The 19,004-nt window shown below is 38.1% G+C and overlaps 1 protein-coding gene across 1 annotated transcript in view; it reads left to right on the top strand.

Annotated features, from left to right (window-relative positions):
• Positions 1–15,058, top strand: part of LOC137297413 (prickle planar cell polarity protein 3-like) — a 127,392-nt gene extending 112,334 nt beyond the window's left edge. The window contains exons 4-6 of the mRNA XM_067829419.1: positions 10,007–10,258; positions 10,766–10,969; positions 11,411–15,058. Of these exons, the coding sequence (XP_067685520.1) occupies positions 10,007–10,258; positions 10,766–10,969; positions 11,411–12,880 (1,926 nt within the window). The 3' untranslated portion in view covers positions 12,881–15,058. The remainder of the gene's footprint in view (positions 1–10,006; positions 10,259–10,765; positions 10,970–11,410) is intronic.
• The last annotated feature ends 3,946 nt before the right edge of the window (positions 15,059–19,004 follow it).

Raw genomic sequence — 19,004 nt, 5'->3', positions numbered from 1 at the left:
GATTACGCCATGCATTGAGCAAATCATTGATGGCTTGAAATATGCATGAGCTGGCCAGCCTAACCTGATGATGGCTGACAATACTTGAGACACATGTTGAAGTTTTCAGGACATTAATTTCAAGAGTGTGATCTGGAATTTTCTTACATCTCACATTAGCTGCACTTGAAAGGAAGTTCAAAGTGATATCGGAAACAAAACTGACTTCCCCTTGAAATGTTTCATCTGGGGAAAGCAATACTTAAATAGCGCTCCTGCAAATGTCTGCCTGTGAGACAGCAGCTAGATTGTAAGCAAGGTAGCAGACTGGGATTGTCTATTTTATTATTTTCTATGGGTAGAAGGCTCCTGTGGGATTAACAGACTTGCATATCAAGGTCGGTGAAAGCAGACACCAGCTACAACAGTGCACATTATCTTCAGTAGCTCTTCAGCATCAGCTTGTTGTTCATGAGGTGTAATCTCATCTGGTGTTTGGTGTTTATCATTATGGTCAAGAATATTCCAGGTATTGGATGGATACATGTAAATCTCACTGAGTTAGTCACATTGTAGGATGCTGTCAGCAGTAGTCCAGCAACGTATTGGAGAGGGACACCAGAAATGAGCTTCAAACCCAGCCATCTGGGGTGAGGAATGAAAGCTTCAACTATTAGGCTTCCCCACCACCCATCATCAGCTCCTCGTACAGACAAACCAGTGTATTAATGTTGTTGGCAAAGTTCTATACTGACTGCCTCATGCAAACAAGTAGACTGTCTGAGGCATTACATTACCTCGTATGACTAAGTAGGTTGCTGGCATTCTGATTCAAATCACATACCACCGTGTAGTCTGATATTCCTCACAGCAAATTTATCAATATTCAGTACATTAAAATTAAAATAATAACCTGGTTGTGCTGTATAAAATGTACATATATTTTTATGCAGAAACTATGAGTTGATATTAAGCTGATTAAGGTTATATGGTTATCACTTCAGATTCCATTCTGTGGTGCTTAATGCCATTTGCACTTCAACACCAGATCGCCTGATCGTTACATTATTTGTCCAGTTGAATCATTCAAAGTTTTTCCTGTTGAAATAATTGAAATCTTGAAATAATTTTTTTATATTTCTTTAGACATGAAAAGAGCCATGAATTCATTATGAAGCTAATCTTCTAAATAATGTCACAGGTTCTGTGTCAAGATATTCCAGGGCGCCTTCTTCCTCAGTGTTTGCCTCATACAGTAATGTGATCAAATCCTGATTTGCCTCCAAAGAGATTTGCTTTTTAAATCATCCGAAATCTCTTTGCTCAATATGAGATGCTCAATTACTGCCTTACATGAAGTATCAGGTTTTAGACTGTGTAACATATGAAATATGCACGAGTTGATGGTTTTATCGAGAGTGGTATTACCAATCCAAAATTGGGACAACAGACATGCATCAAGGAGAAATTTGGTACACTGATAATGTCATTATAGGACCAGTAGCAACCCCAATGTCGGCTTATCTGCAACCATACATAATTATAATTGACAAGTTTTACGCTAGTGTCAGACTTATCTAATAATATGCTTTATGCCCTGGGTTAGTGATTGTCTCATTTAGGCTTGAAGGGATTAAATTGTTGGAATTATTTGACAAAATCAGTCCAAAACTTGCCAAAAGGAATTCAAACTCCAGTGCTTGCTTTATAGTTGATATTTAATTGCTGTAGCATAAACCTCAAAAGGCCTATCACAAAACTAGACTAATGACTTGCCTGGAATTGGCATGGTTTTATGACTTGATTTGATTGGTTTGTTCGTGTGTATCTTTCTGTTGATTGGACAGTGTATTTCTGAGATGTTATTTACATGCATTGAGGACAAAGGATTTTAGTGGAGGTTATTGTGTCGGTGACACAGTTTTTTTCTTGGGGGAAAGGGATGGGTGAAAGGACATGGATGAATGGGTGCGAGGACAAGCTTTAAAATTACTACAAAGGACAAGCTAATAGAATTTGTTAGCTTGATGGAATGTAGTTAGGATGATTCATAGGAATTTATTGTCAAATGGGATATGAAAATTGTTGCACATTTGTTAGGCCTTAATATTCCCTGCTCTGATTGTTCATATGGTACACACTGGAATAAATTATTTTTTTTTTATGGCACAAGTTTGATTGATTGAAGATGCATTGCCTCATTGTGACAAATATGGAGGTATTCAGAGGGTTGATGGAATAGATTCAAGTTAATAAAACTAATTTTCTTCTTGCTTTTTGCATATAAACAGAATTGAGTAGAGTTGTTGCCATATGAAGAACGATCAGACTTCCAAAATGTAGTCTTCACCATTAGCAAAATGAAACACATACGTCAAGTTATCCATTTGAAGTTACTGTTGCTGTTTGTTCATGACCCAGTGAAGGAGTTTATTTTCATGCCGCTTTTAGCAATCTTCCAGCAATATCACTGTGGGGGACAGCATAAATGGTCTTCACACATTGTACTCATGTGGAGGAATCAAACCCAGATCTTCAGTGTGATGAGCGAACACTTCATAACTTGGCTACTCCATTGCCCATCCTGGAACGGAATGGAGGTTATATTTCAGTCAAAGCATGCATAAACTGGGTGACTGAAACATAATTTGTTAGGTATCATTATCACAGATATCAAATAATAAACAATTTCAAATCTCTTACATTATCTAAAACAATAGCTCCTTCTCACTACGAAAGATGTATTACACAATGAAATGGTTCATATAATATTCCTGTAATATTTCAGTCCAAATACACCTCAATAAACAAGAAGCTGAAGACTGTTATCTGAGATCTATCATGATGTTTTGTATATCCCTTTTCCTGATATCATGATGTTGCTCTGTCGCTGTATGCAATATTGATGTTATTTGTGCAGGTGCTAGAGCAGGCACGCCTCTGTTGCATTTCTTACCGACAATTACTGATGATCTTGAAGCAATCTGTTGAAACAGTAGGGCGCACTCATACACATACCATGTTTAATAAATCGGAGATCACAGATATAGGAGGAGGCATTCCATATTTAACAAATGTGCGATCGAATTTAGGAGTTGTGTGCATATGGTTGAAAGTTGTCATGAATGATGAATGCCTTGTCTCTCAAGCATCATAGCCTGGCATATGTACAAACATGATGGACCTGGCAGCCAAATATCATCACATCAGGATATGTGGTGCTCCATGGGAGAAACTGGTTTCTTCTAGGCCTTCTCAGCAGGAGGCTGAGTTTGATGTGTGAAGAATGTTATGACAAATATAAAGAATGGGACTGCTCTGGTGTTGTTTACATTTTGATGAGAATGACAAAGGACCTTGCTTTAGGATTCTGTCCTTAAATTACCATCAAGCACTGTCATCAAATGCCATCATTTCATGTCATTAGGTGTTGTCGCTCCATGGCCATTGGAGCATAATGTTACCACTGAGTGCACATCAGGTACAGTCATTATTGCCCTGACACAATGTCAGTATTGACTGGGTGTTGTCACTGATATGGTTAGATACTGTCATCATTACCAGATGCTGTATCACTTCATAGCATCCTGTCACTTGCTCCATCTGCTGTACCCAGGTATCTTGTTAGTAGTGATGAACAAACTAACCACACCAGGAGGACCTGCATAATAAGTTCAGCTTCATCTTTAGAAATGGACCAGCAAGATGTGGGTTAGAATTGGTCTCCAGTAACCCATGTTTGTTGTAAGCATCAACTAACGGGATCAGGTGGTCAGACTTGCTGATATTTTTGACACAGCTTCATATCCCACTTGCGTATCCCAGTTGCTCTTGCTGTTAATCACTGGATTGTCTGGTCCAGATTTACAGACCACCAAAACATATCTGGATTATTGCTAAGTGCAGCAAACAAACCCAACCAAAGATGGAAATAACCTGATATTAAGCTTTCTGTGCCCAAGGGGTTTTTAGTAGTCAGAAAAAATAGGTTCATTGTTGATCTAGTTAACCATTTTAGCAATTGCTTGGTCTCAACCAGCAACAGTCCACACTGCTTGATGTTCAGTGTGTCAGTGACCAGACTTACTGCTTCATTTCTTATCAAAACAGTTGTGAAGGAAGAATCTGAATACCACATAACCTGTCATTTTAACTGTTTTTTTTCTTCCAAATCTTGTTCTGATAAATGAAATTAGCGTTGCAGAATTACTTGCCAAACCCCATGAAAACTGATTCAGTAACAAGATTTGGAGTTGAGGTGTTGCCTCTGTCCCGTCTGTTTGTGGCTGTTTTTGTAGAGTGAGATTAGGAAGATACCCAAACACTCTGACTGACAGGATAGAATGATATATTCTTTGTACAGTCTTCACCTGCTATTTTGGGCAGGCATCACCTCTGCCACAAAATGTACATCTGTTTAGTGAGTGCTGTTCCAGAGGACTAGGAGCAGGAAACAGTTGGAGTGTTATTATTTGTGAAAACTGTAAAGTTGACTGTGATGAACTTGCCAGTCTGCTGCTAAGGGCCCCACCTGGCAACAGATCGTGCTGGGACTGGGTAAATTGATTGGATTCTCGGAACGGTTTATTAAAGGTTATCCAAACATGGACCTTGGGGAAAGGTGTAAAGATGGGGTGTCCATTATATGGTTACCGTACCCCCACCTGGAAACAGGGCACACTTACCTATGAGGTAATGTGTATATTTGCTTAGACGTAATGTGAAGCCGTCAAACAGTGGTAGGGTATTTTTTAGCTACTAAGAGGTTATTAGGGTTGTGGATTCTTAAAACCAGAGGTGGAAGCCAAGAGGTGGTTTACAGGAGAGTTCTTGTTACCGTAACTGTAGTGGTTGATTATTACAATTTCTGTATGTCTTGTGTCTAGACTTAAATGAGGATGTTTGGAGAATTGCAAATGCTTTCAGGATAAATGTGGCTGCATTGTCTGCAAACCTCAGAAGGGTTGTTAGTGTTCATAAGTGTTTTTGCCAACTGATAACTCTTTGGATTATTTGGAGTTCATCAGGAGAACTTCACTTCCCATATTTGTGCAAGATTGATTGGTGTAAAAACCATTTATCATTTCCTGTCAATTTAGAGTAGTGTTTGTCCTGAGTAATTGTTGATTTAAGGTATTTTTTTCAGTACTGAGCATCATCAAATGACCACTGATCTTTGACCATTGTAAAGTTCCTTGTGAAGCTTCTTCTCAATTTCCCAAATGATTCATTAGGTCGGCCATATCAATTGGCTATTGATGATCAACAGGGTTACAGATCAAATTCAAATCTTCTTGAAGAGTACAGAGCTTGTCACCCTCCCGACTCAGATCAGAGGGCTGGTGACTTCATCATACATTTCCCCATCCTTGCAGACACCCTCCGAACCATCTAAACATTCTGATGATAACTTAGTCATGAAATGCATTAATCTTTAGTAAATGAAGAGCTGTGTGTTTTGACACATTCCGCAAGTCTTTATTCTGGACTCATTATCCATGATCAACTTGTAATGGGTCAGAATGCAGCATTATCTTGTGGCAAGCCATCAAACCAGTCCACTGGGATCCCTCCGTTGATGGGTCTTTTATCGCTGTTCTTATTCATGAGGAAGATGGACACTTTTATGTGAAGGAACACCAAACTCAAGGGTCGTCAGAGGTTACAGGTCAGACAAGCTGGCCTCATCCAAGTGCAGCATTCCTGTCAGAATAGGATCATAATATTGTTCTTGGGCTGCTAGTATGCAAAACAACCCAGCTTGTATTCAGACACTGAAAGCAGAACGATGAAACTTTTAATTGGTATAATTTGAAGATTATCCCATATTATGCATCAAAGCTAATCATATGGGCTTTCCCATACAGGACTTTGTTGTCGGGCACTTTCAAAGTACGGAGTTTTAAAATGCATTGGCATGTCAGAAATGTTCTTCTAAAGTAGTTTAAACACAACCCATTTGAAACAAAAGAAACAGCCGCAGCATCATAGCTTAAAAGGATGGTTGGACAGCTTGAATCACCAGTCTTCAAAGAATGGGTTAAGATTTATTTTTTTATCTGGATAATTTATTATAGGCTTGTCAGCAAGAGTGCTTCATTTTGATGAAGTTAATTAAAAGTTAGGCAGCTCTCAGGACTCATGAAATTTGGCAAAGGAAGATCGCAAATTTAGGCACTTAAACTGACAATTTTTAACATTGAGTTGATACAGAGGTCCTTAGTCATGCTCAAATGGTATGTTAATTTGATGTAAGTGGCAGATATGAAGTAAAACGAATCTTTACTGCATCAAGAAATATCACCCTTACCGCTATTGTATCATTTAAACCCATAAATGTCTTCTGAATTGGATGAATAAAATTTGAAATTTGGCATTGGCAGAAAGGGCAACTTTTGGCTGGTCACGATGTAACAATGTCTGAATAGATTAAGCCTCTAAGACTCAGAACAAAATTTCTTCTCGGTTTGGATATATTCTCACCTATTCCTGTATATATTTTCCAGAAATAGGTACTAATATTGTTCTTATTGATTCTAAGACAAAACTTGACAGCAGGCTCCAGTCCCAGACCGTGTAGAGCGATCCCTTCTCAGACAGATGAGTCGGTAATAGACTCAGTATGTGCTTGAGTGCTGAACAACCGTTGTTTGGGAGATATTGCCGGGGATCAAACTTCCTGAGGTCTCTAAACCTATTTTTAGCAATAGCTTATCAGAAATAAATTTTGGGTTGGTTGGGGGTATTTGGTAAGATTATGGTATAATTACAAAGTAGTCTATACATTGGTACTGTCAAAAACTAAGAGCTTGTCTTTGAAATTAACATATTTTACTGAAAATAAAAGTGTATACATTGAAATTAAATACAGTGAAAGGAGTTCAGAAACTTGCCACACATTCTAGACTTGCATGGGCTGCATTGGGTATATTTGTGTCAGGGTCTGTGTAAACTCATACTATCATTGGTTCATAATATATAATATAATTTCTTGTTAAAAGAAACAGTTCAGTTGGTTACAAGTCAAACTGTTGGCTTGTCTAAGACATGTTGGGTTAGACATTTTTGGGATGTGGCATGGGTTTTGATGCTCTTGATCTGATATTTGTCGGTGATGGCCATGTGTTGGAGCAGTATGATGTTATAGCTAATTCACTCAATACAGAGTTGATGTAATGCTATGATAAATCACAAATTGAGTACCTCAAAGATGTAGTATCACAAACCAAGTATCAGAAACAACAGTAACCTCTGCATACCTTACACCAAGTATGAGTGGAGGAACCAACACAGGTACATGGGGGGCATGTGCCTGGCAGCTGCAGGAGGTGGAAAGGGGAGGCAGGGGTAGGGAGGAGGAGAGGGGGTGGGGATCACTAACTGCCAGATTGCATTGAAAACCAGATTCAATGCCTGCAATCTGACAAATCGCCTCCATTGGCATGGGCTGCTGTGTTGGCTATTTGTACCAGGTGAAGGCCTCCACTGGCACTTGCATAGAGCTATGAGAAGTGCTGAAAGTTACGTTTATTGTTAGCTGATCAAGTTTGATCAGGGGCTAATTGTTGAGATGATTTGTGGCACCATTTCATCACCATTAACACAGTCATGCACCATTAGATTCATATCTAGGAGGAATCTAAGACAACCATTTTCAGCCCCTTACCTCTTCTTGAATTTCAAACTAACTGTGCCATGTTTTCGCAAATTAAGCAATGTAATGTACACTGATGAACCACAAAAATCTAGAAGATGTTTGCCAGAAATCAAAACTAAATTATTCGTTTGCATGGATCATGTTTCCTATTATACTTTGAAGATGACTCTACGATTGTGGGTTTTTGTTGGTTAAAAAAAAATAGGATCTGGTACTGCAGTGTTACTGTAACTCAGCTAATTTCTTGTCCTGGGTGTGTGCCAGAATATTTTTCTATCATCTTGTAGTCAACTTACATGGCATTTAAAGGATGTTCAGGAGATAGGTCGAAACCATTTCCTTGTGAAAACCAAGAAGCATACCAGACATTCTCCATGTTAAGAGAAACATGGATAAAAGGAACAAGAACATTAAATAATTGGGTAAACAAAGCGAGGCCTACCTGGTGTGACAAAGTCACTCTGAAGCCTGTAAATGAAATCTACACTTTTGTTTGTTGAGACCAGGAGATGGTTTGGTGAACAAACAAAGTTTGTTTCATTTTTTGTTGCAAACCTTTCAAAAACAATATGGCTGCCACCTGGAGCAGACGGTCCCTTGAAGTGTTGGATAATAACACTTTATTGGTTGTGATAAATTAATTATCATTCTCTGGGTTTATTATCTCACTACTGTAGTGGAAGTTTATGCATTTGAACTATCTCACATTTTCCTTGGCATGTTTTCTTGTGGATCCTATAATGGGTCAGCCATTTTATTTTGTATGATTCAAGTGCATAACTTTAATAATGATTAATAAGTTCTTTTACATCTGTGAAATCATTATGATTTTACAGTTTATGATGAATGACATAGTTGCTGTCAAGGAAAATATTAAGATTGCTAGCATTCTTCATGGGATTTGACTGGAATATTGGTTTGTACCTACTTAGGCTTCAGCCACAATGTGGAAATCAGCTTTGCATCATATGGGTTATCTCAAATCTTTCATCATTACTCCTAGGTTGAATGCTCTGTTAAATATGATTTGAAATGTGATCTCATGTATGAAATTGAATCCAATAATTGAATTCTGCATGGGATAAAGAGAAAAATATCAAATTGTTACTAACATATCACACATGGGAAACAAAGCTATTTAATTCTTTCATTTTGATTGCAGATGAATTATCAAGTGCAGAATTCATTGCCCTTATTGAACAATTAAATGTTTGTTTAAATAGAAAGACCTTAAGTGATGTTTTCAATGAATCATAAATACATTAATGACATAACAAGATATATTCGTTCTGTTTTCTTGTTTGTAACTTAAGAAGAGGATGCATTGTTTTTATTAAACAGTTACATGTTCTGTTTGGCTAAATATCCTGAAGTGACATTTTCAATGAATCATAAATACAGTAATTAGATAACAAGACATATTCATCCCTGTTTAACTTTTTAAGACATGTTGAATGTCTACTAACTCTATCTAAGGGAGATCCAAAATTCCTGAGCATCAGCTCCAGTTTTTCACAGGTCTGTAATGGAAGCAAGCATGAGTGGTGGGACTTCACCAGAGCCCATCTCAATTTTATGCCCATTATAAAGGTATTTTGTGCTTGCAGTTTTGTGGGAGAAATTACACACAGTGATTAAGCTTTGATTAGGCAGGGGTATCTAAGACAGCTGCCTCTTGTTGGTGGTAGAGCTTGCAGCTCTCATCTGGATGTGATTATGATAATGTTGTGTTTCCTAGAAGGCCAGTTGTACAATTACGGCTTTAGAAACATGCTGTCTCTTAGCTGACTGAATACTGAAAATGTACAGATGTTTCACGGGCACAAAATGGTTTTTCATTGCTGTGCCTATCCTGTGGATATTGATAGTTTGGAAATAACTGCTAGCTTGTAAGATATATACAGGAGAAGTCCCTTGACTATAGAGAGTACAAAGGTGACTGACTATTTTTGACGTTCAAAGAAAATAATTTTCATGATTCATCTACAAGGCTTGGCAAAAGGTATTGCTACTGTCATTCTGTAGTGACAGAAGCTCTCATAATATAGTACCTCCCTTTGCAGTATCATGACAGCATTTTTACTGGATGAGTATTTGAAAGCATGTGACACCTGGATTAACGTTTATATTGTGAAATAAAGATTTAGCTGCAGCAGATGTAAAGGGTTTAATACGATGTGAAAATGTGGATTAGTTATGTACAAATCAGCTGTTACATGTACTAGTATGTTCTGTGCCCAAGGAATGCAAAAATTCATTGTACCCAATTCTTGTCCAGAAATTGTACAGCTGATGTACAGTAAAATCAAAATATGATAATCCCACACAGAATAATAGTGATCATGATAATAATTGTCCTTCACTTTGCAGATTCACCAGTATTTCAATGGGATACCAGATGGGAAGGTGCCTTACCTCAACAGTGCAGGCGAGAAGTACCGCGTGCGGCAACTACTGCAACAACTGCCACCTCACGACAATGAGGTGCGCTACTGCAATGTCCTGGCTGAGGAGGAAAAGCATGAGCTTCGGATGTTCTCTGCTCAGCGCAAACGGGAGGCACTTGGGCGGGGCACCGTTCGGCCCCTTCCTCTCACCCTGCAGGGAACTGCATGTACTCAGGTGGGGAGACACTTTGATTGGTGATCTTATTCTTGTTGACATGTAAACTTATGACCTTAAAGATCCTATACCGGAAGGAAACTGTACATGTACACCTTAATGTACACTGATTGTTAGTCAAACTAGTGTTGGTCTACTAAACAAATCTATTCCAGAAACTGAAAATTTTCAGTTTACAAGTAAATTCCAAATCGCCAGAATTTCAATAGTTGAATAATATCATATGTTCAAGTTCTTAAAGTGGCCTTTTAGGAGGTTGTATGATGAAAAGGAACACTTTTTATGTAGAGACAACTTCTTTAGTGCAGTAGATGGGACATTTCGGTGTACACAGGAACTGACAATAGAGTATTGTCTACACTGAAACATCACTTCTGTTGCAATAAAGTATTTGTCTATCTATAAAAAGTGTTCCTCTTCATCATAAGTTCACACCCTGATCTGTGGTAGTTATTTGTTTTTACATGTAGACACAATTAAATACATTAGTTGCATTTCTCCTTGCAGTGTGAGTGCACTATCACCGGTGGGGACATGGCAGTGTTTGCATCACGTGCTGGCGCCAACAAGTGCTGGCACCCAGGATGCTTTGTGTGTCACACATGCAGCGAGCTTCTTGTAGACCTCATCTACTTCTTCGCTGAAGGTGAACTTTACTGCGGACGTCACCACGCAGAGATGCTGAAACCGAGGTGTGCAGCATGTGATGAGGTATGTTTGGAAAAAGTGATCAAATGTTTTTATCAACTGCTTAATAGTTAATATGATGCCAGTTGTATTAAGTCTGCTGTAGATGTTTAATTAATTCAGGGTAATAAGTGATATTTAACAGTAAAATATTTGAGGATTGACTAAAATATTTTGTTGGAGGTTCAATCAGATCGTGAGATTGTGAAATCTATTTTGCTTATGTTGAGAGTGAGAGGCTTATGTTCAGGGATTGCTGGTCAAATGTCACAGTGTCATGGTGAAGTATGTGACATCTTGTTAGGAAAGTAGCAGCTTAATTTGATACGTAGAAGGTCAGTAATGTCTGTGTGGTAAGGTCTCGGATTTAGGGATTAGGTCACACTGACTTCCTTATTGGGCAATCCTCAGGTGGTTAAAGATTTCATTCATAAATACATACTTCATTTTATGTTTTGTTTTCAGATCATCTTTGCAGACGAGTGTACAGAGGCTGAAGGAAGAAGCTGGCACATGAAACACTTCTGTTGTTTTGAGTGTGATACCATGTTAGGTGGTCAACGCTACATTATGCGAGAAGGCCGGCCATATTGTTGTGGATGCTTTGAGCGGATGTTTGCAGAATATTGTGACACGTGTGGGGAACACATCGGGGTTGATCAAGGACAAATGACCCATGAAGGTCAACACTGGCATGCAACAGATCAATGCTTCAAATGCCACACATGTCAAAAGTCTTTGCTTGGACAACCATTTTTACCCAAACATGGTGTTATATACTGCTCTGCTGCATGTAGCCGAGCAGGTTCTATGCAGACTCAGACTCCACGACGACCTGAAGATTACCTTCAAGAGTTGCAGTCAGTGAGAGTAGGCTCCCCTGTTAGCCATGTGCTTCTAGAAGGAAATAAGGACATTCATGAAGTGCTACGACAACAATATACAATCAATGACAGCTACCCATCGTCAGACAGGGATCAGGGCTATGCTACAAGCAGCAATAGCGAGGTGTATGCACCAGGTCTGTACGAGGCGGCACAGCAAAATGCCAGCTTCACTGACCCAGAGGCGGTGTATCATCTGAACCTTGACGGCCTCATTGATGGTCTTCCTTGCCAGGAGGCAAAGAAACGTAACAGACTATCACAATTTTCAATGCCGGACTTAACTAAAGAACCGGACACCCCTGGATCGGACAAGAGTAACCTTAGCTCAAGGAGTAGGAGTCGGTCAGGGTCAGAGAAGAATGTGAGTGTCCACTATGCTTCTATCAATCCTCAGCGAGAGAGGATACCACCATGCCCCCCTGAAACCCCACCCACCATTGGTTGTGAGCGTCTAGAGAGTGATAATGGTTATGCTGTACCCCACGGTCACCAGCAACACCATCATCACAACCATCACCACCACCACCATCACCATCATGGCCAACAACAACCGTTATCACACCGGTCCTTCCCTGAACTCCCCAATATCCGGCAGACGGGGCGGCGTGGAGCTGCGGCAATACCTCTCCCGGATGAGCACAAGATGAACCCCATCTCCCGCCCACCCACAGGAACACGCCCTCACAGCAGTGGCGCAAACAACCCGGGCTATCCACGCAGTCGTAGCTTTGAGGGACGACCTGGAAATTCCTACTACTCTGAACCACGTGGAGCAACAGGGGGATTCAATGGCCGTCCTCCTTCAATGGAAAGTTCAGTATTGGACCGATTTGATAGGTTCCCATATGAGGATGATCGATGTAGCACATGCTCCAGTTCTAGTGACTCAGATGATTATTATTACTATTATGATTCTCCACGGAGACAAGGACCAGGACCACGTATATCGTATGTGGATGACATGGGTATTGGACCCCAAGGTCGTGCAAGGACTATGAACACTAGGGGCCGCCACAAGAGCAAGAATAAGCAGTGTGTTATAAGCTAGGCATGAACACTGCTAAGTGTATATTGATAAACTTAAGCATTATTTATCTTCCAGTATGCTAGTGCTGACATATTGGCTCATGTGTTGTGACATCTTTGAGTTGTTTCAGAACATGTACAGCAGGGTAGAGTTGAGAACAGAGGTGGGAGATTCAGACTATTTACCTAAAATCTCAATCTGGCAGAGGAAAAAAAGCAACAGAGTATATGTGTGATAAATCTGTATAAATTTCTGCATGATGAATCGTGATTGCATGAAAATCTTCTCAATTCAAAACTTGTCTTCGTATGTTTTCACGATATTCCATGTGCTAATTCCTATATTTGTATTATTGGAGATCCAACTACTGAAAGATTAATATATTTGCTCATGTTGGAAATATATTATCTTCGGTCGTTACTGTGCTGGAATTGTGATTTTAAAGTGCATCCAAATACTTAATCTAAATATGCCAGTGTTTTTCATAATTGCACGGTATTCACAATAATTTCTGCAAGGAATTGAATGGTTGTAATTAAGGGGAAGAAAAAAACATATAGTCAGAACTGGTGGCATTTACAGTAACCGTTTTTGAGATTGAAAGTTTCATGTTTTTAATTCCTTGCAGACCAGTTTTACCTGTGATTTTGTCTTCCTTTTCAGATTCTTGTACAAATTATGAAATGAAAATGTGTTAATTTTTATAATGTATGAGAGGAACTTGTTTTCAGTCTCCCATACATACTTTAAACCTGTTTTGGTGAAAGAGCTTCCATATTACATCTCCATTAACTGAAGAAGTCACTTGTTGATGTGCAATACAGGGTTATCTCCCTTTGTCTTCTGCTGCCTATGAATGCCAACTATCATGTATGTATGTATATATAAGTAAAGTAGTGTTGGTTTTCACGATATTTTGTCACAAACAGCATTTGATATTGAGATCATTTATTATGCCATTACATAATGTGACCTTTTTGTTATTGAGAAGCAATTTTGTATTAGAAAACCCTTTTTAAGAAGCCCTTACTTCACAGAGAAGTATGACATAATGGTTGATAATATACATATGACTGTTTCACCTTCAAACAATATTTGATTTTTTTCGTTTTGGTAAACCATATTAGATGCAGATATTGTTATATTATATTATGATATGAGAATCAGAAATTTTCTAAAGTGTCAGATGTCTCTTTAGTCCTTGCCAGGGACTATTGTAAACATTGTTTGTGGGAAGTGTTATTTGTTGAAAGTATCATTTCGAAGGGATTCAGTTTTTAAAATACATGAATTCTTACAACAGACAAATATTTTTGACTGTGATAGTTGCCTTAATGAATAATCTATTTTTAGCCTACTGGGTTTTGTTTGTGTCAGTTACCAAATGTTTCATAACTCAAGTAAAATTCCGCCTTGTTAACAGTAGGAATTCCTGTCATTACGAAAGAATTTTAAGTAATCAGAATGTGAAAGAGAAGATTTTTTTAGCCAGGATTATGAAGCAACAGAACTAAAATGGATATTGTTTCATTTGTTTCAAACTGTTTAGCATTTAGTTTAAATCAAGCGGTTTGTAAAATATGCTTGAATTATTTTTGTTAATTGTTGCATTTCACAATCCAATATAGAAATGTTTGATAATGCATGTTTGACATGGTGCATGTTTTGATATAACAGTAAGAAATGATAATGTGCAATTTTTGTCATGGAAGTTCTTCCAAATTGCAATGTCATATGTCCTGCATATTGAATACTGATGTAATACAATATCACTATCCAACTGCTTGCATTATGTTAGGCGTACATAAAAATCTTTTGAGGTTCTCATTTTGGGGTTCAAGAATGTTATTGATACGAAACATTATGGTTATACCAGCATGGGTTCGGATTACACACACATACCTCATGCAGCAAATCCAAGGACTAAAGGCTTTCATCAAACTACAGCTGTATTTAGAGTTACATGCTCTTGTTTTGGAAAATCTGCTAAGGGTTGCGATTGTTCACTGAAATGAGAATCAAGAGATTTTTGTGTGTATCCTTAAAGAATTCAGTTTTACCTGACAGTTCTTCCAGACCTTGTTTGTAGATGAAATGTAAGAGACCACCAAAGTATCTTGCATGTTCAATGATACCCACATGTTGTAGTTGATGTTATCAACATGAATTATTATGAAATAAAGTTACCTGATTTTCACATTATTTTGTTTTTGTTGAGTTTTATTTTGGGTTTTCCATTAATTATCTTTCCAATAAGTTCTGTTTTTTTTATTGATTAGGTAAACTGATCATTTTTTATGATACTGTTCAGTTCACATTTCACATTTGATCTGAATACACATTTTATCACTTTCTCTCTTTAATGTCCAGTATTTTTATGGGACTTTGTGACTATTCACTCAAACTGACTTTGAAAATATTCTTGACTGCAGAGTTTATACAATGTGATTATGAAGAGAGTACATCCATTTATTTTGGATTTAGCAGGCGACGTGGTAATGCATTTCAAAGAATGGAGGTCCTGTGTGTTGTGTTGGTGGATGAAGGTGCCAGACGTCCTCCAACTGTATACGAGTATGGAAAATGATCCTGCTTCAGAAGAGAATTACATCTATTCTTCAATGTATTTTCATAATTGATCACGAGATTTTGACCAGAATTTTTAGGAAACCCTTATCTTCAATGTGGTTGTGAAGTGAGTTATTTTTGCCTATTTATGATTACTTGTATATTTAGTAGTACATTAGCACTGAACACACCTGCATGGGAGACAGAGATGTGAGGTAAAATAAGCTCAGATAGCCTAAGTTGATCTGCTCTAATGTTATATGATCCAGATGTCAAAATCCAGGGGAAAATATGAGAGGTTTTATCAAGGGGCACTAAGCTTATGGATACCTATTGCCTCAGCTCCTTTCACAAACACTAAGGTGATCGCAAGTCACTGAGGTAGCCTTAATGCAGTGTTCAGGAAAGGTTTCTTTGTGAAACAAACCCCTGTTTGCTACTTTACAAAACAGAGCATACAAGTTTTTTGATAACAACTACTTGTTTACTGCTTGAACATAAAGCTGTTATCCATAAAGTCATATTCTTCATTACTGACTCACAAACTCCTAAAATGCTGATCAAATTATTTGTACTTTACTGAATGTCATGGCATGGCTGCGACATTGCTGGTATATGTGGTAACATCATGGCAGGCCTGCGATATTGATGATATGTTGGGTACTTGACAGGCTGTCATGGCAGGCCTGTGCTACTGATGGTATGTCTGGTACTTGATAGGCTGTCATGGCAGGCCTGTCATATTGGTGGTATGTCTGGTACGTTACAGGTTGTCATGGCAGGCCTGTCATATTGATGGCATGTCTGGTACTTGACAGGCTGTCATGGCAGGCCTGTCATATTGATGGCATGTGTGGTACTTTACAGGTTGTCATTGCAGGCCTGTGCTACTGATGGTATGTCTGGTACTTTACAGGCTGTCATGGCAGGCCTGTCATATTGATGACATGTCTGGTACATGACAGGTTGTCATGGCAGGCCTGTGCTGTGGATGGTATGTCTGGTACTTTACAGGCTGTCATGGCAGACCTGTCATATTGATGACATATCTGGTATTTGACAGGTTGTCATGGCAGGCCTGTGCTACTGATGGTATGTCTGGTACTTTACAGGCTGTCCTGGCAGGCCTGCAATATTTATTTATACTTTACAGGTCAGCCTGACAGTGATAGTATATTTCCCACTAAACAAACCAGTCATGACATGAATGCTTTTGTCAATCAATATCCAAATATACTATTGCCAAGATATTCAAATTGTATCTGCTGGCTGTGTGTATTATTTGTGGGGGCAGTCATCTCAATAGATCTTTTAGTATAAGTGCATGGTAAAATAAGTCAAAGTTATCCTTCAGAAAACATTACCTGGATCTAAGATCTAAACCACGGACCATAATTAGTATTAACTATACCAGTATTTTCAATTATTAAAGGTGCTTCATATTATATGATGTGATGGAACTCAGCAAAAGTATATTTTATGACACTTTTTTCCTTATCTTAATGCTATAGAACTTGATAAAGGATAGAAGAATTATGATGCAAATGTTACCTTTAGAGTGTTTCTCTTGATGCACAGGTCAATGTAGATGTTGCTTTATCATTCTAATATAGCACACAATATATCTTGTAAGTTTTGTTGGAGTAGTAAATATTGATAGTGTAATACTATATGAACATTTTCAGTATTAGCCAGATCCAGTCTTGGTATGGTTTTAAATATGCAATATGTTGTGTGGTGTATAGTACCTGTGTAGTATATCATTCTCAGATAAATCGTTTGTTGTAAGTATTGCACTTAGATACACCCGGGTGACATAGTGTCTAGAAGGAAACATGACTAAACATTTACACTTTCATCTGAGGTATGTCTTCTATTGATGGCTTAAGATGAATACACAATCCCATTTAGAAAATGGTTTAATGTAATATAAGTTATAAATAGGATTACCTTTTTTCAGTACTTTTGGTAGGTTGAGTTCCATCCGGCATTCAACAGAGAAAGTGTTATCCCAGATTTTACTTGCTACAGTCTACCACTCTCTAAATTGCATTGTGTATTCATAGTTTGGAGACATGGGAGTTGTGCCAAATTAGTTGTGCCAAGTTGCGTCCGAGGGGTATACAAAGTACAACCAGTTATCAAAGTTCCATTTTAGAAGCTCCAGCATCTGAGTGGGTTAGATGGCTGACTTTGTGTGGTGGCGATCAGCTGCCTGACGTTGAGAGTATGGGTTCGAATGCCAGATGAGACTAAACAGGTACTAGAATCTGTACTTAACTGAGAAAGTGTGATCCCCCAAAAATAACATATGGGTCTTAAGATAACATTATAGATCACCACAAAACAGGCAGTGAATGAAATACACAGTGCAGGTTTATGAAACTTGGAACAGTTATTAAACTGTAAATCCTTCTTGTAAGGCAATTTTCTGTAGCTCAGAAGTAGAGTTAATATTTGAGCACTTTTTATGTATGTCCAATAACGTTTAACTTATTGGAACCAAATTATGGACGAATCAGACACAATATATATAATACCAGAATCTGTTAATGAATTCAATTTGTGAATTCCAATTTGTACATTGTTGTTTTTAAACCAGAAACTTGACAAGGAGTAGCAACCCTTTGAAAACCATAGCCTGGTTGTGAGTTATTTGTTCCTTCGTTAAGACTTAAGTTAATATGTTTTTAATTGAGAACCAGTCACAGTGTTGAAGGTGAGAGTATGTACGAGATATGTGACAGTATTATCATTATGGTATGTCTACTGTTAATACTACATGAATTCCCAGAAACAGGGCCCCACCTGTGTTTCATTTCTGTTGTCATTTACACAACTGATTATGGTTCTTTTGTCGTAACCAGTGGAGCTCCCGCTGTGAGCATAATTCTGTTCCACCATATCCTCATATTTTGAAATAGAATTACATATTTTTCAACCAAACATTTCTAGAAAGTTTTAACTTATTTCAATTCCTATCTAATTGGCAATATGGTGCAAGGTTGAGTGTGGACCACCCTGATGCTTAAAGACCAATATTAAATGAACTGATAGACATCATAATGTTTTACATTCTCTTCCCACAGGGCTTACTTGTCATATCTTCCTATGTTCGTAGGAAGATATGACAAGTAACCTCTGTGGGAAGAGAATGAATGTTTTATTGCACATATCAAGGTACTAACATGGAGTATATGTATTAGGCTGAATTTGAGACAGAACAAAAGAAATATGAAAAAATTAATCTTATTGCTAAAACAAAGTGATCATTATTGAGAAAGTCTAAAACAAGTTGGATGAAGTGTAGGTGAACATTGCCTCTATTCTTCCATAATGATATGCAATGCTGTGTTTTTTCCAGGACTAGGGCGATGTAAACTGAGGGTGTGCCTTTGTGATTTCAGTTGATCTGTACATTTTGTCCTATAGTGAAATTATGAAAATAAAGGATTTTTGAAACCTCACACTTTCTTCAATTTCTTGTTTTCCCTACTTTGTCTTCAGAGGGCATCTTGACTTGACTCTTGTGGTGTGGTGTGAGTAGAAATGACATCTTCAACTATTCCTATTCAGC

Source organism: Haliotis asinina, chromosome 9 (assembly GCF_037392515.1).
Source record: "Haliotis asinina isolate JCU_RB_2024 chromosome 9, JCU_Hal_asi_v2, whole genome shotgun sequence".
NCBI classification, from domain to species: Eukaryota; Metazoa; Mollusca; class Gastropoda; order Lepetellida; family Haliotidae; genus Haliotis; species Haliotis asinina.
Note: the sequence above shows the minus strand (reverse complement) of the source record. Positions and strands in the feature narration are given on the sequence as shown.